Here is a 27,130-nt window from a genome sequence, read left to right on the forward strand (position 1 = left end):
GACATGGGAAGCCCAGAAGCAAAAACGCCCCAGCCCCACCCAGGAAAGAGTGTGGATCTGGGAAACACTAAAGCACTGGTCCCCAGAGAAGTAACCTCAGCTGTGGGCAGCCACAGTTCATCAACCCTCGCTCCAGTCTGGCCCAGCAGCAGCCCCCCAGGACCACCCAGCTGGCACAGCTTTGACCTTCCCAGGAACCACGAGGCCAACAAAGTGAGCACAGGACCTTCTGTTTCCTTGACAGATACCCCGCCCCCTTGGCAACTGGTCCACTCACCATCTCTCATTCCCTTGGTTAGCCAGGTCAGGCTCCCGAGCCCACTGACCTTTTGGACTCTCAAAGACAAGTCTCTGGGTCCCTCACACCAAGGGCCATTCTCTGGAGTGTGGTGACCTCAAAACAGAGCTGCCCAAGGGTTGTGCATCTTGGTGGCAGTTCCATAAGCAGAGCTTATGGTTGCTTCAAACCACAGCAATGCTGATGTCCAGCTGCGGCAGGGGCAAAGGAGACGGCCACCTCCCCAGCTCCCTTTGAGAAATAACAGCCATGAAGAGCAACTTCAGGGAAGTGACTCTGCCCATAAGGTATGGGGTTGAGGTCATGAGGCCTCTAAGTCCTCTTGAGTCATATCTTTTCCACTCAAGGGAAGTCTAGTGCCTTCTCCAGATGCTCACCAAGCAGTGGCAACCCCAGCCCTGTATCAGAGAAAAGTCGTTTGAATGAAACATCATCCTATATTTCTTATGCCTGGTCACTACACAGGCCACACACCATAACCACATGCCACACGTGCCCCTCCAGTGGTCCAGAGACTTGTGCTGGACACACACTCAAACCCCACCCGAGTGACATCCTCAGGCAGCCTGGACCACAGTATCTCCACAAGTCTCCCTTTCCCAGCTGACGTTTCAGCAAATGTTTCCTGGACAATTCCTGTGTGTTCCCCCAAACTCTGGCCAGGCAGAAGGCAGCAGACACAGCCGGGTCTCCAGGCAGCCCCAAGGCCTACATACAGGGGACAGACAGAGAGCACAGCTTGGGGCCACTGCTGCCAGCCCCTGTGGGGCAAGGCCCAGAACGCCACTGGTCAGGGCTTCCAGAGGAAAGGAGTCTCTGCCCCAGACCCCCAGCGGGCCGGCCGGGCCATGGGACGAGCCACAGACTCTGTGCTGGACCCTCCCCTGGCCCCAGACATTCTGGATTCACACAGGAGTTTCCTCTGAGAAACGCCAGCCGGCGGCCATACACAGCCTCCGGCCGCCAGCCACCCCAGGGTCAGTTCCAGGGGAGAAATTGCTTTGGTTTAGAGTTTGGGAGTGAAAATAAACACTCTGGGTTTTATAGGTTCACCCGTGTTGGCTGCTGCTTTCCTTGCCAGCAGCTGCTCAATCAGGCCTTTCATTCAGAAGCCAGTGGCCTCTGAGGAAGCCCGGGGCAGTGCCCTTGACGCTCAAGGGATGTTTATTTGGGGGAGGGGGTGGGGCCAGGACGGAAAGTGTGACGTCGCTGTAGGCCAGCGTGGGGCTGACGCAGGCCTGCAGTCACTAGAGGGGCACACTGACGCCCAGAGCGGGTTCCTGGGAGGAGTTCCCTCCCTGCAGGGTCAGCCCGACCTGGGCCACAGAGCACCAGAGCACCGGGCCTCCCACCTGAGTCCCACCTCACCACCACCCCACACAACTGACCGCCTGCACCCCCACCTCTCCCGCCTTCTCCAAATGAAGAGGAAACAAGGTTGGAAATTAGTCGACTTTTTTTTTCCTCAGGGTACATTCTAAGTATCAAAAAGCCTCCTGGCAAAGGTTCCCAAAGAGTTGCAGCTGCCTGCCCCTGGCCTGCCGACGCTCGCCTGCTGGTTCTGAGTACACTTTGCAGAGGGCACTCTCAGGACCCTGGACCCAAAGCACAGAGAAGAGATAGCTCTGTGTACCCATGCCTGGCTGCACAGGGCTGGAGAACAGGTCCCTGAGGCGGGGTGGGCGGGGGGCAGGGAATGCAGGGAAGCACAGCTGCTGGGAAGGAAGAACCAGAGAAGTCCCCCCACCCCCCATAACCCTGCACAGTGGGGAGGGGGCTGGCCTGTGGCTATGAGCTGCGGAGCCATTCTGTGAACAGATCATTCTCAAGCAGAACTCAGTTCTACTCAAGCATTTGAAGGATGATATGTCACCTGTCAAGTATTTTGACTCAAGCAATTGAATTGAGCTGTCTGTCTCAGCTTCTGCATCTATGAAACAAGGATGTTAAATACCTACTTCACAGGAGACCCCTTATCAGGGGTGCATGAAATAATGTCAGTAGCACACCAGGGCTCCCAGTGAGCGGTTCAGTGAAGTGTTCATTCTTGAGACATCCAGTGCTGCAGGTTCAAGGGTAAGACAAGACCCTTTCCCGAAGGAGCTCACAGTCGCAGTGGGCAGTATGTGGCAGAGGTAGGTAGTAACTGATGTGTGTCGTGGGTCAGGGCTCTGAGAGAGGTGCCAGTGAAATGCTGGCCAAGTGCTGACAGCCAGCTCAGCTCGGGGAAGAGTCAGGGGCATCTGGGCTGGGTTTTGAAGGATGAATAGGAGTTCACAGTGTTAAAAATAGAGAGAGGCCCTGGCTGGCATAGCTCAGTGGATTGAGCGTGGGCTGTGAACCCAAGTGTCACAGGTTTGTTTCCCAGTCAGGGCACATGCCTGGGTTGCAGGCCACGGCCCCCAGCAACTGCACATTGATGTTTCTCTCTCTCTCTCTTTCTCTCTCCCTTCCCTCTCTAAAAATAAATAAATAAATAAAATCTTTAAAAAATAGAGAGAGAATGCATTCTAGGCAAAGAGAACACTGGTACAAAAGCAAAAAATATGGTAAATGTTGGCAAAAGCAGGTGGGGCCAGAGCTAACCGGATAGAGGGAATCGGAACAAACAGAACTGGCAGTGCGCATGGGGTCAGATCACACAAGAGTCATCCGCCAGGATGAAGAGTCAAGGATTTGCACATCAGTGTCTACATTTGAAATCAGGGGGTGATACGACCAGATTTCAGGGGCAATGCAGAGGGAAGCAGGGAGGTCAGGAGATGACCAGAGTGTCCAGATACAAAGGGGTAGGGTCCATTCTCAGGGACAGCAAGAGAGTTTCAGCAGCCAAAATCAACAGGACTGGGTGACTGACTGCTGGTTCCCAGCCTGACGGGTAAGAGTGTGTGCCAATGGGACACCCCAGCCAAGGCGGGACATGCAGAGGAGGCCTAGACTGGGGCGGGGTGGGGGGGCGGGTTGTTGTAAGAAGTTCAGTTTGGACGGATGAACTGAGGTGTCTCTGAGGCATCCAGGGGGACATACCTAAGATGTGGCTGGACAAGACCTAGAAACTTCCCTAACGTGAGTGGTCACTGAAGTGGGGGAGCAGAGGAAGGGGGCCCCAGTGCCCAGAGAAGAGGACTCAGACCGAATGTTGGGAATATTGGGCTCAGAGGGCAGTGAGCACCCGGATAGGAGCAGATAGAGTATAAGGAAGCTGCAAGCAACCCAGGAGAGAGGGCACTCTGGGGCCAAGGCCAGAGGGGCTCTCAGGAGGGGATGGTCAGTAAATCCAAACTCTGCAGGGGGGGTCAAGCAAGCCACCTGACAACTACGAAGCCATAGTGACCCTGGCAAAGGAGCCACCTCCACAAACAGCAAACACAGCCCCCCACCTGCAGGAAAAGCCCCAAGCTCTGTTCCCTGGGGTCCAAAGGCCCAATGGCTCAGTTCCCAGCTCTCAGTCCCTGGTCCCTGGCTTTCCTCCCATCTGCCACCTACCAGAAAAAGAGTCCTTGTCCATCGCAGGCAGGTCCCGGGCCTGGTACATGTAGCAGCGCAGATGGTAGCGGTTCCCGTCTGCACCGGGGAAGAAACAGAGATGCCAAGTGAGGGGCTGGAGGCGGCGAAGAGCTGGAGGAAAGGGTGGAATGTGTCCCTAGGAAGGGCAGCAGATAGACGGGCTAAACGACAGAAATGACACATGTCACACTCTGCAGAAGTGGGCCACTCACAGAGTCAGCACAGACTGCATCTCAAAGGTGGACACCTGAGCGATATGTCCTTGGGCCTTGCAAGACTTGGGGAGAAGGGACTGATGAAGAGGAGAATGGGGAGAGGACAAATGGGTGATGGGACAAGCCAGAATGCACAAGACCTGGAATGCCCAATTTGAAGCTTCCAGTTGACGCACATACCATACATAAACGGGCACACACTGACAGGCTCACAGACCCAGTTCTCCGCAGCCCCCCATACGCAGCTGACCACAGCCCTGAACAAGCAGAGGCGTAAGGCCACACACCCACCCACATCCCCCTTGAAGCATCACTTACAGTCGAAGATGCAGGAAATTGTGGGTCTGTTCACGCCAAAGCTCAAGGTGGAGACAGACACAGAATCCTCACTCCTGTCATCCACCACACCACCCTGGAGACACAGAGCTGGTCACAACAGAGTCTGACCCCAAGCCTGAAGGCGACAGGGAGACTGACTCAGACAGTCCAGTCTCCAAGTCAGGAGATCCCTAGACAATGCTCCTCAGCTGCAGAGAGCTGGCCACCAGCCTCTGACTTCACTCTAGAGTAGCTCATCCTCTCCTACAGACCACAGACTCCAAAGTCAAGTCCACAGAGAAATTGTTTCCCTCTCTTACGGAAATCAGACAAGACAGAAGGGAGGTTTGAGTTGCTCCAGTCCAAGAGGTTGGAGTTTGATAGGAGGAAGGACTGTAAGAGGACCTGCGGAGAAAGCCCAGTGGTGGCCTGCCCACTGGGGTGAGTCACGAACAGTGAGAGTCTGGAGGGCCCGTCCAGTGTCCCTGTCCATCCCGTGTGTCTGGAGACAGTGCTGGTGGCAGGGACACACAGGCACTGACTAGGTGCCCAGGCTCGGGCTGAGGCCAGGGGCAGGGACGGGAGCAGGAGGCAGTGTAGGTCTGCACTCAGGCCCAGAAACCGGTCTGTGCATAAAGCCCTCCATCACTCCCCTCCCCGTGTCTGTGTTGGAACTGGGCTCCAACCGCTAGACAGTAAAGCACCCCCCCAGACCTGATGCCCACCTCTCTGATGCACTGATCCTCCCCTTGCCACCTCTGCCACCCTGTTGCCCCCTCACTGGGGTCCTGGTACAGTTTGGGAAGCTTGGAGACCCAATAGGGACCAAAGCCCATACGAGATTAGGAAGTGGCCCAGTCACACCCCAGCCCAGCCTCCCAGACTCGGTCTTCTGTGACATCAGGCCCACCAGCATTCCTTGGCCAGGAGCCCAACAGAGGGCTGGGCAGATCTGGGCAGCACTCCCACACTGTCCGCTCCCTCTGATGCCACTCATGTTTCTCCGAGTCCCTCTCCCTCTCCCCCACCTGCCCCATCCCTCGCCCAGTCCCTGTTCCCAACACACAAGCACACGTGCCCGTGAAAGGAAATCCCGGCCTCCCTTGGATGGACTCGCATCCCTGCCGGGCCTGCCCAGTCCCCTGGTGCCTCTAAATGCAAAGAGCATGGCCACCTCTGTGCCCCTCCCCTCCAAACCATGTCCCCTCTCAGGGCCTAGCCCCAGACCCCTTGTCTAAGAAGCCTCCCTGGATGCATCTGCCCACACAGTACAGAAGCAGAGCCATCACCCACAGTCACCGTTTGGCACCCCAGTCCAAATCTTGCAGTGGTTCTCACTGCCTGGCAGCTCCTGGTCAGGCCCTCAGTGACCTGCCCCGTCTTCCCCATTCACACCAGGGCTGACGTCCCTCAAAACCAGTCCTCACCTCCAGGAAGGCCACACTTCTCAAAGATGGCCCAGACTCACACCTGCTCCCACCCCAAGCCCATGGCCAGGCCAGAAGTGCCACGGCCATCCCAGTCCTGCCCCAGCCATTCTAGTCAACAAAAAAATACATCCGAAAGGTAAGCCAGTCTTCCCCTGCTCCATCCCCCAAAAGGGGTCCATAGAGCCCACGTGCAGGAAAGATTTGTAACTGTGCTTTCCTGGGAACTCACTGAGGTTCTAGTACTACTGGGAGGGCTGCAGAGCTCCTGCCACAGGGCACCTCGTCTCTGACAGGGAGAAGCACTGACCCCCTTGCTTTGGCCACAGCCTTAACACAAGCTCTAGAACCAGGTTACTTGGGTTCTAATTCTGGCCCTCCCATTTACTAGCTGTGTGACTTTGGGCAGGTTGCTTAACTTCTCTGAACCAGTCTCTCTATAACTTTGGAATAATTCTACAGTATCTGTCTCAGAGAGTTGCTGTGATTATTAAGGAGATAAATTACATGTTGTTCTTAGCATACCACTTGACATACAATAAATGCTCAAGAAATGTTTGGTATTGATGATCTTATGAGAGAAATGAGAAACAGGCAGGACAGGGAAAGGTAAGTCAAAAACTGTGAAGTTGGCAATTGTGCTAGGGGTGGTATCCACATATCCCATATTTGTTCAGAAGTATTCCAGGAGCTGGAAAAGTAGACATTTCAGGAGCCACAGCGAGAGGCACAAATCAAAATCAATCAAGCAATCAGTCTCTCAACACATACACATTAGCGGGATAAGAGGGAGAAGTATCATCCTACAGACAGGGAAGGCTACTACAGAAAGACCCAAAGGCCACTGTACCTGAATCCTCCCTCCGAGGCAGGTAAGGACCCCAAGCATCCTGAGCTCCCACCAGGAGAGGCGTTCGGCCTGGCTGTGCTGTGCTGGCATCCTGCCAGAGCACGTACTGAGTCCAGCCACTAACGGCTCCCAGTTTTAGGGTCTGTGGGGCCAAACATAGGGCTGGACCTGGGGGGCCCTGGCAGGCTGCCCCAGGCATGAGGCAAACACACATCAAGGAAAGCAGATCAGGACCCTCGAAATGGCTTGGCCAGCCACTGGGCAGAGCAGTGCATAGCACCTACAGCTCAGTGCACTTTGTGGGGTGCGGGGGGAGAGGAGGGCTCAGCTTGGGTAGGGTGGAAGGCCCAGGACTCTGCACCTCAGGCTAGCAACACACATGTCCCCCACAAAGGTAGGTAGCTGAGGTAAGAGCAAGAGGCAACCGCACCTCTGCCACCTGCAGCCCATGGAATTCCTCCTCTCCCTCCAGGTGCCTACAGGGACCTCCCTGCTTGCAGATCACTGCCTGCACACATCTCCACTCACCTCACACCTCCCCTAGCCGCCTCCCATCAGCACCACGCCCACCAAAGGCCTCTGTCTGGGGCTTTGGCAGCACTTTCGGAGTCTCTGTCCAAGGGCAGGGCCACCACCTGTGATCAGAAAAGGTGTACCCTTCTCTGGGATTCCCACAAAGGCTGGGGGCTGGTAACTCAGGCTAGCTCTGTGCCTGGCCCACAGCAGGCACTGGCACAGAGAAGGACCATTCTTCAGAGGGAGAAACCAGGGTTTCCTCCAGGAATGCCCCTTAGACTGCCAGGGGTCTTCCCTCTGTCCTGGCTCCAGCAGAGGTGCCCACTGCCAACACCCCCAGCTGCCACCCTGCCCTGCCATTCCACAGGGCCCTCTGCCACCCCCACTCTAATCTGCCACCCAAGTATGAACCTTCCTCCCCCTCCCTTTCTCCTCCTGACAGACACAGAGGGGGCTTGTTGGGAAGAAGATGGGAGAACCAGGAGGTGGGCTGAGGGACACCCACTAACCAGGGCCCTGCAGCTGCCCTGGTTCCCACCCAGGGCAGAACTCCACCCTCACAGCTGGCCAATGTCTTCACATCCTCCAGCCCTCCCAGAGGGACCTGAGCTCTCCACGCCTCCCCTTCAGATCCTGGGATAAGGGAGAGGCCAGCTCTGCCCCCCAACCCAGCCACAGCCTCAGAGTCTCCAGGAGTCAGGAACTTGCCTGGAACTCACAGCATGGTCCAGGCAAGGGGAGCTGGGGTGCCGCAGGGAAGCTCAGCTCCTGACATTCAGGTTCCTCATTGTAAAGCGGCAACCATGGTAACACCCAATGCACAGGACTATTAAAAATGCAGGTACTTTCAACCCTGGCACTATGCATACTTTGGGCCAGATGATTATTTGTTCTCTCAGGGCTGTCCTGTGCATTGTTGAATATTTAGCAGCATCCAGGGCCTCTACCTAGTAGATGCTCAAAGCATCCCCCCACCCCTTAGTTGCAACCACCAAAACATCAGCAGACATTGTTCAATGTCCCCTAGGGAGTGGAATGGGGAATAGAAATTCCCCCAGTTGAGAACCACTGGTGAAAATGAAATAAAATGCACCCTCTGCCCTTGGCAGGTCCCCGGCACTGAGTAAACAGGGCCGACGGTGTCAGTTTAACCCTTTCACCTCTCCAGCCTCATGTTAAACACCTTCCCTCTTCTGCCTGCCCTTCAGCTTTCTGTAAATTTGGAGCCCGTCACCTTCCCTCTTCCACAAGACCTTTGCGTGGGCTTTTCTCCCCACCTGGAATGTCCTCCCTGACAAGCTGACTCGAGCTCTTCCTTCAGCTCAGTAATCACTGAGGCCCGGACACCTCCTTGACTACCTAGCTGGCTCCAGCATCCCCTACCCATCCTCTCCTCGCTTCTCTCCCTCATCCATCTCTCTGCATGTACAGGCAAGACATGCACACTCCTTTCTCCCCTGCACCCAGCCCAGCATCTGGCACTTAGTAAGTGTCCATTGAAGATTTATCACATCAATCACCAGCATCCCCCACCCTAAGCCAGGACTGCAACACCCAGTCCTAAGGTCCCAGGGGAAGGGACAGGAAAGTGTGCATCAGACAGCACCCTCCCACCCTCAGCAGGCGCAGGGTCTGACACCAGCACAGAGAGGACAAGTGATGTGGACTCATGGCACCCCAGGGTGGGGCCATCTGTGGGGTGAATGGAACAGGGTGGTTCCCCCCTCTCCCCCGCCCCCGGGAGCTTAGGGGAAAGGCCTGGCTGGCAGGGTGAGTCGAGGAGTGGGGAACACAGCCAGGAGAAAGAGGGTTGGCTTCCTTCTGTTCTCACAGGCTGCAGGCACGGCTGATGCTCCCGTTTCCACCCACCAACCTTCACTCCCAGTCCACACTCTTCCTCAGCCCCAGGGCCAGGCCCAGGGCATCGGGTTTCCCGCAGTCACATTCCTGCTTCCATAGCTCATGACAGTGAGACTCCCAGGCGGGGGCTGGCAGCCACGCGGTCTGCGGCCACGCACTCTGTCTTGGGGCTAGCTGCGTAAGGGATCCTGCTGCTTGCCCAGGGCACTGGGTGGCCTCCAACTGCTGCTGCCCGGCTGGCAGCCATGGCTCCCTGGGGGAGCCTGAGCTCAGTTAGAAGTGTGAGGGACTCCCTCCTGCCACCCCCAGGGGTCCCCAGAGCCAGCGGCCAAGCCCACCTTAGTCTGCTGATGTCTCTGCCCCAAGACCTTGTGTGGCCACCCCCCTGGGAGGAGGTGGGCAGGTTCTAGGGAAACAAGAAGTCTGTGAAGAGGACTCCTGGAGTGGCCTAAATTGAGCCCAAGACCAGTGCAAGACCACTAGTGTGTCTGAGATTCCTTCTGCACCACAGGTTGTCTGCCCCACATACACACGCCTCCTCCCCCTGGTGAGGACGCATTGCCTCATCCAGGGCCTAGAGGTCGGCTTCAGGATCTATAAGGTGGAGGCAGGAGGGGAACACAAGGGGTGACAGCCAAGGTGAATGCAGTAAAAGGACACAGTGAGGTTCCCCAGGCTGAGCAGACAGGGGACAGGGCCACAGGGGCCACACTCGGGGTGGTCAGGAAGGAAGCAACCGAGCCTCAGAGGCACCCTGGGGCCCACCGGGCACTCCCTCCCCCAGCACGGTCAAGTGGATGGGTGTGGGGGTCAGCTGCCCTCCTTGCTTTCCAGGGAGAGCTCAATCCCTATACAAGGAAGACCCGAAGAACACAGGTGACAGCGCTGTTGGGAAGGGAGCTACACTGAAGGGCCCCATTTCTTTTCCTATGTAAACAGGATCAGGGACCCCTACCCCCCACCTCAACCCCAGAGCAGCAAGTACTGGAGCTGACCCACACAGCTCATGAGAACAGATCATTAAATTTTCAGCCATTTTGCAAAGTGGTTGTTAAACACAGCCATTTGTAAAAATTAAATCATATAAATCTAAAACTACAGAAATTAATTCAAAAAACAAAGGTGATAAACACTCAGGTCATCATTTCTTAATTATTTTACTACCTCTTGCTGCCATCCTGCTGCTGAGGTCGTGTCTGGCATATCTGTGTGGTGTGCAGCCCATCTCTTCCCATGGCCACACTCGGTGATGTCACGCTGTGGGCGCGGAGTGGCTGTGGCAGAGATATTCACACCACGGAAATCAGCCAACGCTACAAACTGGGGTGAGTGCGTGGCCTGGATCTTTTTCCAGAGAGTCCACCGTTAAACACAGACCCGTGCAGCCCGGGGTGGGTGGCCCGGTCTCCTCCTCACTGCGGTCCGAGCTGGGGCCCCGAAGAACGGGGCGGCTGTGTCGGGCAGCCCGCTACACTGCGCGGCCCATCACTATCCACGCACTTTTTCACAGTGCGCACGGGAGAAAACACCGCTAGAGCAAGTATTACTTGCCTTCTCTGTGCCTGTTTGCCTAACGGTAAAAGGGCAGTAAGAATAAAACCCATCTGTTAGGACTGCTAGAGGCTTAAGCGAGACAATGCAGGCACAGGGAGGAGGGCAATGCTTGGCACGTAGTGTGGGCCCTAGAACAGCTGGCCGACTTGGTCCACGAAGGCCAAAGGGTCAGTACTTTGGTCTTGGAAGTTCAGATGGTCTCCTGTGCAGCCACAGACAGCACACACACCAATGAGATGCCTGTGTCGGTAAAGCCCTGTTACACGAACAGCCCCAGGGCCAGATTCAGCCTGTGGGCCCTGGGTTGCTGACCCCTGCACTAGAAGGGGAGATTATTTTTGTTATGTTTTTATTACCCCCATCTGATAGGTGAGAAAACTAGACCCATAATGTTAAAGCCTTCCCTCAGGTGGTGCCGCAAATTAGCCAGTGGAGCCAGAGGCCTCGGCACCCCCTCGGGGCTCCTGATTCCCCACAAAACTCAGCACCTGAGCAGGGCTTGGGGGCAGGACGGGGCCAAGTGCCATGTCAGGGCCTCGGGGAGCCCAGGATCCACATCACTGCCCTGGCTGCCCAGGCCTAGGGAAACCACAGGCCAGCAGGCCAGGCCAGAGGAGGAGAACCCTTTAGAAGAGGGAACTCGGGAACACACGGACCTCCCCTCCTACTTGGGGCTGATTGCAACCTTAAGTGGAATAGCAGCTGAGGGTGCAACCCCATTTAATTTACAGCTGGAGCCAAGGCTTGGAAGCAGCTGCTAAACTCCTTGCAAAACTACGGGCCGGCCCCTGGGGAGCAGGGGTGGAATCAGGAAACCAGGAGAATCCACGATGCCACGTGTGGGCTGGCGTGAGTGTCTGTGTCCCTCCAGGGTTTCCACGACTTCACATGTGGAGGTGCACAGAATGCGCTAGTAGGTCTACCCCATCACAGACTGCCTCAGTAACTGGGATAACTGCATGCCCCAGTGTTCCAGGAACGGCCCTAGCCACTTTCCAGCCTGGCCACAAAGAGCGTCCCAGACCAGCTCATGAATTATAAGATCACCCTGGGAATGGTGGATTCAGGCCCTCATTCAGGTACCGTGATGTCGGGGCACCTGGCACATCCACTCAGCGGTGACACACGGAAGCATTCACGTGCTGGCACTTTGTCCTGGCTACACTGACACATAGTTGGGCCCGTCAAAGATCGGTATCCAAACCCTGAGCTAGACTGACACAGAGGACGCATGTAGAGGAATTACCCAAGTGTTTTTCTGTGTGGAGGAGCAGGAGGGGCAGGGAGGCCCCTGCGTGAGAGGGCAGCCAGCCCTGAAGCTGCCCTGCTAGCACAATGCCAAGTACAGAGCAGGTGCTCAATTAGCATATTCAAGAAACAGAATCCAGGGACACCTGGAGCCACCTCCCAAAGCAGCAGACCCTGCTGTGGGCCTTGGTTACTTAACGGAGCAAACCCCTCTCACCAGCCTGGCGCTGCCCTTGCTCAAGGTGCCGCTCTGGGAGCCATACCTAGGTGCCTCGAGCACAGCAGGGCCCCATCCAGGTCCAGAGATGGCCTCTCCCCTCCCCACCCACATCTCTCGTTTTCAGCGGTTCAAGTCTCAAATTATTCCTTTCTGGCACCAGCCTCTCCTTGACCCCCCACAGAACTTCTGGCCCCCAGTTGCCCTTCCCTGCCCGCTGGCTGGCACTTGGAATGCTTCTCTCCATACGTCCTCTCCACTTCAGGTCAGGACTCAGGCCTCCACCCACCAAGTGGAGGCTTCCTGGGTGGAGGCCTTGGTTACCAGCTCCCCTCCAGCTGCCTGAACGCTCCAAGGAGGCCAAACTACCTGGCTACAAGACCAGGGGGTGATGCCCATAGCCAAAGGCTCTAGCCAGCTGCCCAGGGCCCTCCCTAGTAGCCCACTCGAGGACATTATGCCCGAGTAAGAATGAGGAGATCCTGGGGAGAGAGGGCAGAAGAGCCACTGTTCTGGCCTTGGTTCTAGAACTGACTCATGCCGTATCGCTGGGCAAACTCCTGCTCAGGCCTCAGTTTCTTCTGGGGTAACATTAGGAGCTCCGGGCATTTCTCAAACAGCATCACCCAACATTCTTTCTGCAATAACAGAACTGCCCTACAGCTGCCCTGTCCAGTGTGGCTATGAGCACTGGAAATGTGGCTGGTGTGACTGGGGAAGGAAATTTTCTTATTTTAATTACTTTAAGTGTAAATCTGAATGGCCACATACAGCTAGGGACTACCGTATTGGACAGTGTCATACTGAACCTCAGTCTCCCCAACTACAACATGGGCAGTCATGGAATCCAGCCTTCCGGGGTTGCTGCAAGATGAGACAAGACAACACACACGAAACTCTCAGCCTGGTCTTCAGCGCGTGGCAAAATGGATTTCAGTGTGCTTCCTGTCCTCTTCGGGTCCTGGGTTCCCTTTAGAATTGAAGAAGGCTGTGGACCTTCCTGCAGCATTGCCCATCACAGACACACACTGCACAAACACATGTGTGCACACACCATATGCATGCCACATACCTGTACAGACGTACCAACATATGTATACATTGCACATATCAGACACACATGCACACACAAATCACACACCCACAACTTTGCACCCAATTTCAAGAGGTTCCGGCAGCTCCAAAGCCAGGTGGAGACCGCCTTTCGAACACAAAAGTTTCTTCCCGCTCCAAACACTCCAAGGCTAAGAGAACAAATTGCCCAGTCTCCATCTCCTCCCCTCCCTGCCTGGGATCAGGCATCTCAGAAAACCTTTCCTGACACTCAGGGCCAAGCGCAGAGACAGGGTTCTGGAAAAATCCTTGTGCGTGGAGGGCAGGCACGGGGCAGGGGCGACAGGACGGATTCTGTGAGCTCATCCCGACAGCCGTCACCAGAGTTCCCAGAGAGGCCGGTGGCGTCAGGAGGGGGTGACTGGGTGGGAGCCCGCAGTGGCGGCAGCAAGGGGTGTGGGGCAAGGAGAGGGAGGCTGGATGGAACGCGCTATAATAGCAGCTTTGTGCTCCGCTTCCCAGCTCCCTGGGAACGCCAGGGAGATTATGAAACCCGGTGTCTTTGGGAATGCCAGGATATTAGCTGGAAAAAGAATAATACGAAAATAAAATAATGCTCACGATGGAGACAGCAGACGATTAGCAGACGGAGCCAGGGCCTCCTGCTCTGTGGAGGGAGCCAGGCTTGGCCCCAGCAGAAGGTTTCAGGGAAAGGCTGCCGTGCTAATGAGCAGACAGAGCCTGCCTTCCAGCGAGACGTCTTCAGGAGGGGAGCTGGCAAGTGAGGCCCAGCTTGCGGGTGAACACGTGGGCCCGTGGAGAGTGGTGGACGGTGCGGGGGCGCCACAGGCGGGTCCTTGGGCCCAGACACCCAGAAATGTGAGATCACCAGGAAGGCCACCTGGCCACCACCTGCAGTCCTTCCCGGGCCTCCTTCAAGCTCTGCCTCCCAATGTCCTCCTCCAAAAAGCCTCCTTTCTTAGACATTATCACTCTGGAAAGATTCTTATTCTGCACCCCTGCACTCCAAAGAAGCAGATCCTCCTGGGTTTATTTATACTCCCATATGAATGTCTCTCTTCCTAATCAGTAAGGCATTCCCCAGGGGCCTGGCCTCCACATAGCAGTAAAGAACCCTCTTCTCCCACTGAGGAGAAGGGAGGACATGTCATCTTTCCCTGTCTCCCTCTCTAGGACCCTGGCCACACACTTCAGCCAAGAATGGACAGACCCTGCCTTTCTCTCAGAAAGGCATCCAGCTGCTGGGGCAGGGGGACTGTGGGACAGGGACGATGTGACCACCTCCCTTGTGTTCATGATGTGCTCCTCGGTTTATGTCCCGGGCACCCAGAGGTGGTCCTCCACCCAGCAGCGTCTCCTCACCCAGAAGCTTGTTAGAAATGGAGACTCTCGGTCCCCGCCCACAGACTGAATCAAGAGTGTGCATGCGTTTTAACAAGTTCGCCAGATGGCTCCTGTGTCCCTTAGGACAGAGAAGCACTTCTTTACGTGTCCTTAATCCTTACAACATCCACAGGGTGCAGTGACGCTCATGACGAGGTAACAGAGTCATCTCAGGGATGACCAGGAAGCAGAGGAAGCAGAGTTGGGATCAAACCTTCTCCACTCAGAAGCCTCACCAGTCCCATCGTACTCCCACCAAGTAAATCTGCAGGCACCGGTGGCCAGTGGGCAAAGGCCAGCACCCAGGACAGTAGCTGGGCCCTGGCACATGGGAAACCAACCATCTGCCCACATGATGCTAAGTGGACTCTAGCCCCGGACCTTGCTGGACATCAGTATGTCCCAGGACGAAGAACAGCAGGCTCAGGGGTGGGAGCCCAGGCTGGCCTCGGTCCTGGCAGGAAGCATGTAAAGACAACCATGGAAGGAGGGTGTGTATGCATATAGGCATGTGTGCAGGAGTATGTACGTGTGTGCTTGTGTGTGTGTTGGTGCAGATGGAGATTCAATTCATTGAGTACAGAATGGTCAGGCAGTTCCTGTCAAACGGGCCCACGGCCCTATCCAAATGTCAGCCACGCCTAAAGTCTATACACAACTTGGGAGCCCTCCGACTACAGGCTGTGAACGCAGTCCCTCCATCCGCCATCCGCCCCGGTTCTCCAGGTCAGCAAAGCTCCCCAGACCCAGTTGGCTGCACTGCGTGGGCTGCTGGCTGCTTACACATATCACAGGCAAGTCACACAGGTCCCACAATCCATCACCTTCTTGGTACTGCTAATTTGACATTTGATTTCAGTGTTCCCTCACAACACTTTCTCCCACAGAAATACTAAACAAATTGGTTTCTCTGGTTCTAAGAAATGTCCTGCTTCATTCTCCCAGTTACCAAGCCATGAGAGACCCCCAGCCTTACTCATCTCCTCCCCCTAGGTCCTGGCCAGCCCCAGAGCCCTTCCACACTTCCATCGTGTACCCTCAGGCACCTCTGGCCTGTGCACTCTCTGCTTGTGGCACATCACATCACAGCTGACGCTGGCCCCTCTGGCCCCTGACCTGTCTGCCCCGGGTCACCTGGCTGGCAGCCACCACATCCATCTTTCTCACACAGCAACTCACCGTGTGTGTCAGACTTGCCAGGGCCAACCATGAACTCATCACTGCCCTAGGCCCACCCCACCCGTGGCCTGTCAATGGCAGTCACCCCGTTGTCCACCCAGGAGAGCCTCTGAGGCCCATTTGACCCTTTCCTCCCCGAGCCCAGCCACTCCACTTCCTCCCACTGTGACCCCATGGCCTCCAGCTCAGATGGTCCCCTCAGCCTGGGCCTCCAATTGAGACTCCTACGGTCTCCTGACGGGAGGCCCTCCCTCCCAGCCATCCTCCACGGCCACTTGGCTCATGACCCTAACCCCCAGCTCCAATCAGGCATTCTGCTCAACAGCCTGCACTGGCTCCTCGTGGCTCACCAAACAGGGTCTGGGGCCATCATCTGCAGCTCTTCGCCCAGCACTGTCTGGGCTTCTCCTTCCCTCTCCCCAGCCTGGTGGTGCAGCCAGCGGCCTGACCCAGGACAGCCAATCAGAACTTTCTGTTCCTCTCCCAGGTTTCAGGGGCCCGTCTGCCACACACAAGGCTGTTACCGGTGCTACCGAAAACGCAGAGCCCTCCTCTCCGCACCGCCTCCGGCTGTGAGGCTCACCAAGGACACAAGAAGGCTGAGCACTTTTACCCAGCAAGGCTTTGCTGGCTGTCACAATGACATCAGCCTTTGTCACAGGCGCCACCTTGGCTACTACACGGAGGGAGCCCACGTGAGAGCGAGACCAGACAGGGGACCGAGGCAGAAACACAGAGTGCCGGACACGGTGCGAACCCACTTCCGGCCAAGCCCAAGGCCCCTCCTAGCTGTGTCAGCCCTGAAACCCCTCTCCTGTCTACAGGCACTGAGTGGAGTTTCCACCTGTAGGAAACAAGCCCTGCTTCCTTGAGGTGCCTGCCCAGCCTCCTCAGTCCTGGCCCTGACCCGCAGGCCTGCCAACCCCTCGGCTGGAGCCACATGACCACTGCCAGGCCCTGACCTGCGCCTGAGCCGGGCCCTTTCTGGCAAGACAAAGGGAGTCACAGAACACCAGCCTCCCTCTCGAAGCCATGCTGCCCCACAAATGGGTTCCCAGCCATGGCGCAGGGCGAAGACCCACAGCTCCTCACCCCAACCAGATACTCACATGCACACACATGCACGTGCACACACATACAGCTATCTGCACTGAACACGCTAACATCCCATCAGCCAGCACAGCTGGTAGGACCTGGTCCCAGGGTCACGACCCAAAGCATCCCCCTGGGGTGGGCAGTTATGGTTGGATTTCAGAGGGGGGTCTCATCCTGGGCACCTCACTCCACCTCCAGAAGCCCCCAGACCAAAAGAGCAGGGAACAGGCCATATCCTAGCCCCCACTCAGACTGTCCAGGTAGGCTCTGCTCATCTCTTTGGGGGAACACACCACACAGACCCTGGGACACCCTGAGTTCACCCCAGTTCCACCGGCTCCGGGAAGTGCACACTGGGGCCGGGCGGCCAGTGGGGCTCGGTTTGGGAGGCACATCCCTCCCAAAATTCCTGGGAATGCCCATGCAACAGCCTCGGTCCCAGGAGGACTCGTGTCCCACCAAGGACACTCAAAGGTCACTAGATGTCTCTGGCTGTTCCATGGGGCCAAAGCCTCCCCAGCCCTTCCACACCAGCCAGCCTCTTCAAGGACTGGGTTCCTTGGCTCCAGTCACAAGCCAGCCCATCAGAGTGCCGAGGCCTCTCCCCTGCTCCCATTGTGACTACGCAAAGAAGCAGCGGGTCTCCTGGTGCCGGCAATGTCCAGGACATTGAGGCTGGCGTGCCCTTTCTCCACATGCAACTCCAGAGGAACTGAAGCCGTAATGCCTGGTCAGTATTCCATCCAAGGTCCTGTCCTGGGGCCCCTGCCTCCTCTGCATCAGCTCTGAGTGGCCCTGGGAACTCAGGCCACACCCCGCCTGACCCTGGCCCAGTGGGCACAAGGACATACCAGGGCCCCCTCAAGGGCAAACACAGCTGCAGCTCCCGTCTTCTCCAGCGGCTCCATGCGCCGGCGCCAGCGGCGGCGACGGAAGGCATCTGTCTTGCGGTACTCCAGGTGAAACTTCCAGCCAAACAGCGAGGCATACTCCCAGCCCTCACCCTCTGCCTCCGCCTGCCTGTGCTGTGAGGGGAGAACAGGGCAGAACAGGGCAGACTCAGAGGCCACTGGAGGGTTTGCAGGGAGTCCTGGGCTCAGCTCCAACTGTGCCCTTCCTACCTACCACAATTCCCCACCCACCCCACACCAGCACCCTCCAGATGGGAAAACCTGGGAGGGCTGCCTGGAAGCGGGGGAGGGGGCATGCACCCTGAGCAGCTTCTGCACTGATGAGAGCTCTGGGTCAGGACATCAGGAGGGCAGATCCTCCCTAGGCTGTGGGAGAACTGAGGGGCCCAAGAGGCAAGGTATACTGAAGTGGTGATGCCTGGGCTTCAGCTTTGTTTGTGTGTTTGCATTTTGGGTGGATTTCCTGAATCCAAGGTTTTCTTGTCATTTCCTTTTCCTTCTTCACACCCCAGCTTGTAAAAATGGAAGTGGGTCTGCAATTCAGACTGAAGATCTCATTTCCCAGCCCCAGTTTTTCCCCTGAGGCAGGGCCTAGGTGAGCCATGGAGGAACCTCTGGCTCTTCCTCCAAGGGGACTCTTTACGAGGCCCAGAGGGAGCCCTGGAAACCCCTTCTTCTCTCCAGCCCCCAAGAAAGAGTAACCTGGGACTGTCCTCAGGCACTGCCTCAGGTCCTGGCCATCAGCTCAGTGGCCAGTGCCAGTCCTAGAGGCCAGCTTTGTCCATGTCCGGGAGGGAGGAGCACTGCCTGGCAAGGCTCTACCTCTGTCCCCTGGGGTCCCCTTCACGGAGAGTGAAGTCTGTCTCTTTTATGCACCAGGAACAGCTTGCTGCCCCAGAGCCTTGCCTTTCCCCGGACCTAGCAGCATATGTCTCTAGATTCTCTATGCACAGAGAGGAAAGGACACAGGTCCTGCCAAAAGCTGCTCCTGAACTGGGGGAAGCTTGGTTCTTGGGCCAAAATTCAATGTGTGCATGGGAAGGTCACAGACCTGGAGGGCCCGGGGGTAGGCTGTCTCTGAGGCCGTGCAGTCACGGGCATCTGTGGGACTGTGGGAGCCGGCGCAGCACTGTGTGTACTCACATGTGCTCGCCCCGTGCCTTCCTGTGTCCCGTGGGCACCTGTGCACATTTGTGGGCATGTGTGCATGTGCTATGCGTGTGTACTCTGGGGGATGCCAGCGAACCGACCCCAGGCCCCACCATTGGCCAACACACTCTTGCAGTGCACCCATCCCTAGCTGCCAGGAGAGTCCCCAGGGCGCCTTTCTCCCAGGAAGTGCCCATGCTGAAGGGAGTGGGCTCCATAGGGTGGATACATGCCCCAGGGTACAAGTCCCAGCCCACCCCAGCAGTCCCCAGTCAGCAACTGATGGCCACAAGGTGCAGACTCCAGCCCCTCGTCTCCACATGAGGCTGATTCCACGATGCTCCAGGGTGAGCCCTCCCTTAGCCACGGCTCAGGCCGAAGCTGACTTTGCCTGAGAACACACCCTTGCTCCTGGCACTCCTGAGGACACCACATTGGTAAACCATAGGTAGCAAATACCCTGTCTCAGACTCAGCCTCTAGGATACCCAGCCACAGACATATTCCAGGTATGTCTTTCTACCTTTCAGGTCTGTGTGCGAACTCCCAGTGCGACCCTCTTGCACAATTGTGGGCATCTGGAAGTGTTCCGTCTGTGAGCATCCGTGTATGTGCTGGGTGTGAGCTGTGTGTGTGCTGGGTATGGTCTGTGTGAGTGCACGGTGTGGTCTGTGAGAGTGCTGGGTGTGAGCTGTGTGAGTGCTGGATGTGAGCTATGTGTGCGCTGGGTGTAGTCTGTGTGAGTGCTGGGTGTGAGCTGTGTGAGTGCTGGGTATGGTCTGTGTGAGTGCATGGTGTGGTCTGTGTGAGTGCTGGGTGTGATCTGTATGAGAGCTAGGTGTGAGCTGTGTGAGTGCTGGGTGTGGTCTGTATGAGTGCCAGGTGTGAGCTGTGTGTATGTGCTCAGTGTGAGCTGTGAGCATCTCGAGTGAGCTCGTGTGCCTTGTACATGTTCTGTGTATCCTTGTGTGTATGTGTGCACATAGGTATGCACCTGTTCCCAGCTGGCCTTCCCACACCAGGACCTCACCCCCACCTACCACCCACTGGGCTCACCCTCTTCAGCGCCTCCATCTGGCTGAGGTCCCTCCTGCGTAGGCGGACCCAGCGCCTCCGACGATGTGTGTAGTACATCTTCTCAGCTGGGACCCAGTGCCTCGGCTTCCGATCCGGGGGGATGGTGATGCTGTACTCCCAGCCTGGGGGAGGGGCATGCATCACTCAGTGCCCAGCCACTCCCCATCTCTGCAGCAGATATCTCCTCACTTGGGGCATGTACACAGACTCACAAGCAGCCAGTGACTCCTAGTTTGTAACTGAAGTGAGGGCTAACCCAGGAAGTCCCCCAGATGAAGTAGTCCAGTGAAGGCCAGTGCCCCAGGCCCAGGGGCCCTGCACTCAGCTGTCCTCACCAGCATACCTCGTGAGCTCACCAGGATGGACACCACCAGGCTCCACGTGCCACCCACCTTGCTCATCCACGGCCCGATTGAGATCCGTGGACCACTCTTCATCTTCCCACTTCCAGCCCAGTGGGCACTCAATGTCATCCTTGGGAAGTACCTTCTCCCCGTTCTGGGCAACACAGGACAGACAGGCATGCAAAGAAACAGACATGATCAGGGAGGGTGTAAAGATGCAACTTGATGACATATGCTCTCAAAGTTTCAGGTGCGACTCAAGGTCAGTGTCCTACCAGAGCTGGACCTCACACTGTCTCTCTGGTAACCAGAGCATAGAGGCTGGGGACATGGGAGCAAGGGAGAAAATGTCCTACCCTCCTTTGAGTGACAGGTCTCTCCTAACCTGTCACTCATTTGGGACCCCTGTAGGTCCCAAACCTACAGGACTCCAGGAAAGCAGAGCCCAGCTGCCCCTGGGACAACCTCTTACCACATCCGTGTAGTTGTCACTCATGTAGATCCACTGGCCTCCGGGGAGCCGGGTCTGATTCTCAAACACCTCTTCAACAAAGCTCAGGTGGCCCGCGTCAGTGTCATGGAGCAGGCTGTGGGTGGAGGACAGTCAGCACCTCTGCTGATCAGAACCCCCCACCTGGGCTAGCCTTCCTGCAGCAGCTTCACCTCAACCCACAGTAAGACAGATAGAGGGGAGAGAGTGATGAGGGGTCAGAGCCAAGGGGACACAGAGAAAGGAGACCTAGAGATACTCACAGATAGAAGAATACTTCACCAACCAAGATAAAGAAAGAAAAGGGAAGACCAGCTGGAGACACCTAAGCCTGGGGTAGTTGAAGCTCAACAGATAATCGTTGAAATGGAAAATGTTATAAAGCTGTATACTAATATTTGAGTACTTGACTATAATATAAATTATACTGCAATTTTTAATTGTTTTACTTTATTTTTTGTTTTTTTCTCTAATTCAATGTTTTTTAAAGTTTAAAAAAAACAGTTGTTGAATGTCAACCGAGCTGGAAAGGATGGGAGAAAGAGACAGAGATGTCAGCGAGCTGGGGGAGGTGCTGTCCCCGAGAAACACAGGGAAGGGAGGGCCTCAGGCAGGAGCAGCGGTGCCTGTGGAGGAGGCAGTGCGCTTTCAGCGCTGTCTTGGAGAAGGCTGCAACCAACAGGAGCAAAGTCAGGTGCAAAGTCTACTGGAGGCCAAGTTTGGTTTCATAATAAAGAACCTTCCAATAGTCCTGGCCCTTCCAGAAAGGAATGCTGCCTAGTGAGCCCCAGCTCTGCGAGAGCGCAGGCAGAGGTCCCTAGGACCAGGGTGCGGGTGGTGGGAATAGGCAAAGCGAGGAATGGGGCTGAGGCCTTTCGGAGAAAGGGCTGGGGCAGAGGGGTCCCTGAGCCCTCCCTGCCCACAACACTCACGTCTTCTCTGGACACACGAACCAATCACCGGCCCAGGCCCAGCCAGCCGAGGGGCGGAAGCTGTCCTTGGGGAGCTTGATCTTGCCCGTGATGTCAGAAAACTTGGGGTAGGTAAGGCCCGTGGTGCCCCAGTTCCCAACCAGGGCCAGCTTGGTCTGGTTCTCATACTGGAGAACAAGCAGGAGAGAAGTGAGTGGGGCCCAGTGGCAGCCTGGCGGGTGAGGGAGCACAGGGTGGGCTGGCAGGCACTCACGGTTTCGGCGAAGACGGAGAGCTTGCCCTCGGCAAACTGGTTGAACTCCTTCTCATCCACAGAGAGCCCGAACCAGAGCTTCACGCGTATCTGCACTGGCATCCGGGCTCTGGGCACAGCCTCCATTGGATACTAGGTGCCAGAGAAGGACAGAAACCCACGGTCCCCTTCAGCACGTGGGCACACCAGCCTGAACCCCCATCTGGTGTGTGCCCTGTTGAAGGACTTACCGGAATTTCATGGAAGAGGTGTGTGTGATTAAGACACCTTCTCCCTACCTGCCAAGGTTCCTTCCCATCAGAGGAGAAGACTGTGGGTCCCCACTGCGTGCTGTCTGGAGAGGCCGGACCCCGTTCTCTCCTCTCCCCCCACATCTTCGTTTCCGTTCTCTTCCAGAAAGCACCGTCCAGCAGGTGGCTCTGCCACCCAGCTAACACTTTACATCTACAGGGTTCACTATGGCAGCCGCCAGCCCCCTGAGACAACTGACCGCTGACAATGTAGCCATTGTGACTGAAGAACTAAATTCCTTGTTTTATTTCATTTTGATTCCTTTAAATTTAAACAGACACATGTGGCTACCCTACTGGAAAATGCAGTTCTAGAACATGCCTCTGAAGGAGATACAAGGGTCCAGGTCTGGAAGGTGAAGAAGAAGTTAGAGCCTCCCCCTTCATTTCCAGCTGGGATTTTTGTGTGCTTGTTTCTTGGTTGGATGTTAGTGTATCATCTGATCCCCCTACCCTTTCGAGTATTTATCAGCACTCCAACCGCTATGTACTGGTCTTCCAATGCTTTTCAGCCTGAAGCTTTCAGAAGCTCTGCCAAAATGGAATAACCACAACAACCCAACACAGAAAATGTATTCTCCCCAAATGCCCCAGCATCGGATTGAAATCAAGGCACAGATATGGCCTAGAGCAGAAGTTCCCCACTCTTGGAAAAGGACAGTGTCTCTTGGAGGGAGCAACATAGTCAGGACATAGGTCTCGTGTGCATGAGCTTGGAGGAGCGTCCCCTCTGAGACAGGGAGCAGAATGCGACAAGGAAGTAGCTTTGGTGGGTTGAGAAGATGAAAGAGAGGCTGAGGTAAGGGTTTCCACCATGAGAGGGGGTCTGGAACCTGAAGAGAGAGCCCCAGCCAGGTAAGAGGGTCAGGAAGGGGTGTCATATCAAGACAGTGACAATTTCTCCCTTTACCCAGCCTCTCTGCTTGTGGTTCATCCTTGGTGAAGCCTGGAGGAGCCTCTGACCCCAAGGGTCACCCCCACCCCCCAAACCTCCCCATGACTGCTCTCTTCAGCTGCCCTCCTCCCTGGGGTGGTTAGCAGCCTTTTCCCCTCCAAACCACCAGCCCCAGGGAGATGGCAGGAATGCCTGACCCCCCCTTCCCCCTCTGCCCCTAGTCTCTCCCCTGCCCTCCCCCAGACGGGGCCAGCCTGCCGGACCCAAAATAGCAACAGCAAATAAAGAAATGTCTAGTTTGGGGCTCCTCTCCCTCTCTGCTGGTGCTCATTTTTTCCAACTTTGGTTTAAGTTAAGAAACACCAATGTTTTCTTGGTCTCTGCTTGCTGCCAACATTTTTGTAGAGCTTGCTCAGGAGCTACTGGCGGGGCTCATAAACCCAGTGGGGAAGACTTCGAGAAACAATTCTATATCTTTTTTTTTTTTTTGCTTGGAATCAGGGAGATTTTTCAGTTTGCATTCCCCCAAAGCTGCAAAGGGCAGAGAGGTCAGAGCCTGAAGCGTATCCCCTCAGAGCAGGTCCACCTGGCATCCCCCTGCCCCCCACCCCTCGCTGCCCCACCTCAACTCCAGCCAGCGAGCTTTCCCTGGAGAATCCCACTCAGATGTGGCAACTCCTTGACTTCCTGTCCCTTCTATCCTACCAGGTAAGGAACTGGCTTAGGACAGAGAAAAGCAGGCTGCTGAAGGGGAACATGCCCTCAGTGGCAGGTGAGCAAGTAGGAGGGGCAGCCCAATGCATGACACACTCCACCCTCTTTTTACACAAAACTGGCCTCTCGTCTGAAATAATCAATTACTCCACCTGCAGACATCTGCTCGTCCCTGCCTTTGGGTTGGCTGCCAGTCATTGTGCTAGTACAGCCTTCTCTCCCAGGGAGCAAGGGAGCTCCCAAGGAAAAGGGGAGAAAAGGGGAGAGAAACTAACATTCGTTGATCACCTAGTACCAGCAAGACCCATGACCTGTGTTACTTAATTCAATTCTCAAAACCTAAGGAGTGGGCAGCTGACCTTCATTTCACAGGTGAAAAGACAGCCAGCAGTCCAGAGAGCTTAGACAGTCTGCCTAAGGCCTCACAGGGTTCCAGCCAGCCCTGCAACCTGTCCAATCACACTGTGCCATGAAACCTGTCCTGTCTACCCACCCTGGGCAGTGACAAGAATGACCGGCCAATATATGAATGGGTTGACCAACAGCCACTCAGAGGTCTGAGGCTCAGGTTAGTCAACAATGACCTCCCAGAAGAGGCAAGGTGGGAGTTGGTCCTGGTATAGATGGGAGGGGAGACACAGGGAAGGGAGGGTGACAGCCAGGCAGTCCATCACACCAACAGGACCATGTGGAGTCAGCAGTGAGTGGTAAGGGGTCAGCCTACTTCCCTAGGCCCTTCCTCCTCTATCAGGACAGCCTCGATGACAGCTGTCCCAGCAGAGACCCTCCCTTGGTACCAGGGCAGCCACAGCACAGGGAGGGATTTCCCCAAATTGTGCCCTGACCTCCGGGCCACGGTACCCTGACCAAAGCTGCCTTGGCTCTATGTCCCCACATTAACCTAGAGAGAGGACAGAGGATTCATTCCCAGGTACCCACTCACTTCCCTGTCACCCTACCCCAAGACTACTCAGTCCCCTGAGGGAAGATGGAGCAAGAACAGATGTTCAGAGAAGGAGACACAGCAGGACAGGTGGGGGTGGGGTGAGACTGGGGGGACAGGATGCTTGCCCCTAGCTCCCAGACACCGGCCTTCCCATGGGGGGAACGTGAACTTGAGTGAGGCTCCAACTGCAGTGGAAGGCTCTCAGGTAGGGTGTGCAGGCAGATCTGTGCCAGGGCTCAGAGGCTGAGGGGAGGGCTGAAGGCTGAGGGCTGAGTACCCCTACCTGGGGCCAGCCTGGGGGTGGCGAGCATAGCCTCAGGGGTCAGCCCCTGCTAACTTTCTAGACCAGGTCTAAGGGTCTAGGGAACCCTGCGAGAAAGAGAAGGGGAGTAGTTTTACCTGAAGCCCTCTGTCCTTTCCAAGAGCAGAGTCCAAGGACTCTGAGGCAATCAGACGACTGGGGGGGCAACGAAAGGGGCGGGGGATAGGCCTTGGACTAAGAAAATATAATCATGACTTGAGGAAAAAGAACCCACTTTCAGAAAGATCGTCTGCAGCTTCCCGCAATTCTTGCCACAGTAGCTGGCGCCCCGCCGGGAGAAGAGGACCTCGTTGGCAGGCACCCGCTGGTACGCCACTCGCTTGTCTCCCTGCAGCATCCAGATCACGATGTCGGGCAGACTGTTCTGTGGCTGCAGAGAAGGTGCAGTCAGGGTGGGGAAGGTGACATGACTGGCCCACACCCTGCAGCCCACCGCGAGCTGCCTGCCCTGGCTAGGGGGCCTCCATCCCTCAGCTGCCCACCCCAGCTGCCCCCTTGACCTCCCAGGTTCAGCTGGGCATCTCTGTCTTCAGCAGCCACGAGCTCCTAGGGCAGGGCGTGAGGCTGCCTGGGCTCACACAAGGAGGCTGCCAAAAATCACTGAACTGAGTTCACATTTTCTGGGAAAAGATACTCCTGCCTGGAGCCTGGCTAAGTTCTTCGATTCCTCACCCCACCCCACCCCCACACGCTGGGTAAATAGATGCTCCAGGCACAGATATGGGAGGATTTCATCGGGCCCAGAAGATGACATTATACTTAAGATGACCTCCCCGCTCCCTCGCCCTCAAGAGCAGCAGCAAATCACAGGAGTGCCCTTCCCAGAGGACACTCACTCCTGCTCCCTCTGACAGCAGGGACCCTGGGATCTGACTCTTTCTGGGCCTGGGGACAGAGGGCTCTGAAGGTGCTGACTAGCTCAGAACAGAACTGCAAGGCCTCTGAGTCCCTCGGAGCCTCTGGCTGTGAGTGAGAACTGCTCCCAGCTCATGCTTGGGAGAGATGACCAGTTGGGTATGGTCCACTCGCTCCCAAGGTTGGTGAGCAAAGTGCCCCAGGAGGAGTGAGGGGAAGAGTTGGGGGAGGGGGCTGGGTCGCCGACCAGGGCTCAGGCTCTGGCAGCACTAGCTCAGCACTTCACAGGCTTTGCTTCTCAGACTCCCTGCAGCAGCCCAGGAGGCAGAGAAGGGCAGTGCATCTGACAAGTGAAGAAGTTCAGGCTCTAGGAGGTTAGGAACTGGATTTTTCTGACACCAAGTACGTGCTCCTAACCACTACACCAGAGGTTCTCAAAGTATGGTCCCCATAGCATAAACACAAATTCTGAGGCCCCACCCCAGACTTGCGAGTTGCAGAGGGAGGCGCCGTAGCCTGTTTAAGGGGAAGCCCCTGAGGGGATTCTGACACACACTCAAATCCAAGCAAGACTCTCTTGGGTCCCCAAACAACCAATAGCACCTGTTTGGCCCGAACCTCTCCAAGCCCTATTGCAGTCTGGTCTGAGAGCTCTGGGGTCCATCTGAGCTATGATTTTGGGAGGCATGTTTTGACCAGTCCAAGAAGGTAGTTCATGGCCATTATAAGGGGTCTGCCCATGTTCCCCACCATGTAGCTGGCCCCACACCTGAGACTCTGCTCAGGAACTGGCTCTCCGGGCCCAACATTCCTGGCTGCCTTCCCCTCCTGAGCATCCTTCACCTCCTGATCCTTCCTCTGCTCTTTGACAACTCGCTCCCCCAGAGGCCCCTTGCAGGCCCTGCCCTGCTCTGCACACTCCTCCCGGGGAGATCTTTCCTACCATCACCCTGCCTCCCTCAGGGTCCCACATGGCTCTGGGCAGCAACTGGTCTGCCAGTGACATGTGAGCAGGCCTTTGTCCTGTCTGGATGAAACTGTGGCCTGTCTGGTCACCTGAGGAACTGGATGGGTGCATCTGACCTGAAGGGGGGCAGTGCAGGTGGGGAAGGGGTACCCCAGAAGACAAGCTGGAGTCCCTTCTCTCTGATTAGATATGAGAATGCCCAGAGTTATGGCAAATGCAGCCTCCTCCAGACATCCAAGAAGGGC

General features: G+C 56.2%; 1 protein-coding gene across 21 annotated transcripts in view; it reads right to left on the reverse strand.

Annotated features, from left to right (window-relative positions):
* Positions 1–27,130, reverse strand: part of DYSF (dysferlin) — a 202,106-nt gene that overhangs the window by 80,801 nt on the left and 94,175 nt on the right. For all 21 annotated transcript variants that reach the window (XM_028514757.2, XM_028514759.2, XM_028514753.2 and 18 more), the window contains 9 exons: positions 25,278–25,433; positions 21,897–22,028; positions 21,644–21,810; positions 20,694–20,808; positions 20,270–20,375; positions 19,857–19,999; positions 17,593–17,766; positions 4,339–4,432; positions 3,785–3,862 (listed from right to left, as the gene is read on the reverse strand). In XM_028514757.2, the coding sequence (XP_028370558.1) occupies positions 3,785–3,862; positions 4,339–4,432; positions 17,593–17,766; positions 19,857–19,999; positions 20,270–20,375; positions 20,694–20,808; positions 21,644–21,810; positions 21,897–22,028; positions 25,278–25,433 (1,165 nt within the window). The remainder of the gene's footprint in view (positions 1–3,784; positions 3,863–4,338; positions 4,433–17,592; positions 17,767–19,856; positions 20,000–20,269; positions 20,376–20,693; positions 20,809–21,643; positions 21,811–21,896; positions 22,029–25,277; positions 25,434–27,130) is intronic.

This window comes from Phyllostomus discolor, chromosome 6 (genome assembly GCF_004126475.2).
Source record: "Phyllostomus discolor isolate MPI-MPIP mPhyDis1 chromosome 6, mPhyDis1.pri.v3, whole genome shotgun sequence".
Lineage (NCBI taxonomy): Eukaryota > Metazoa > Chordata > Mammalia > Chiroptera > Phyllostomidae > Phyllostomus > Phyllostomus discolor.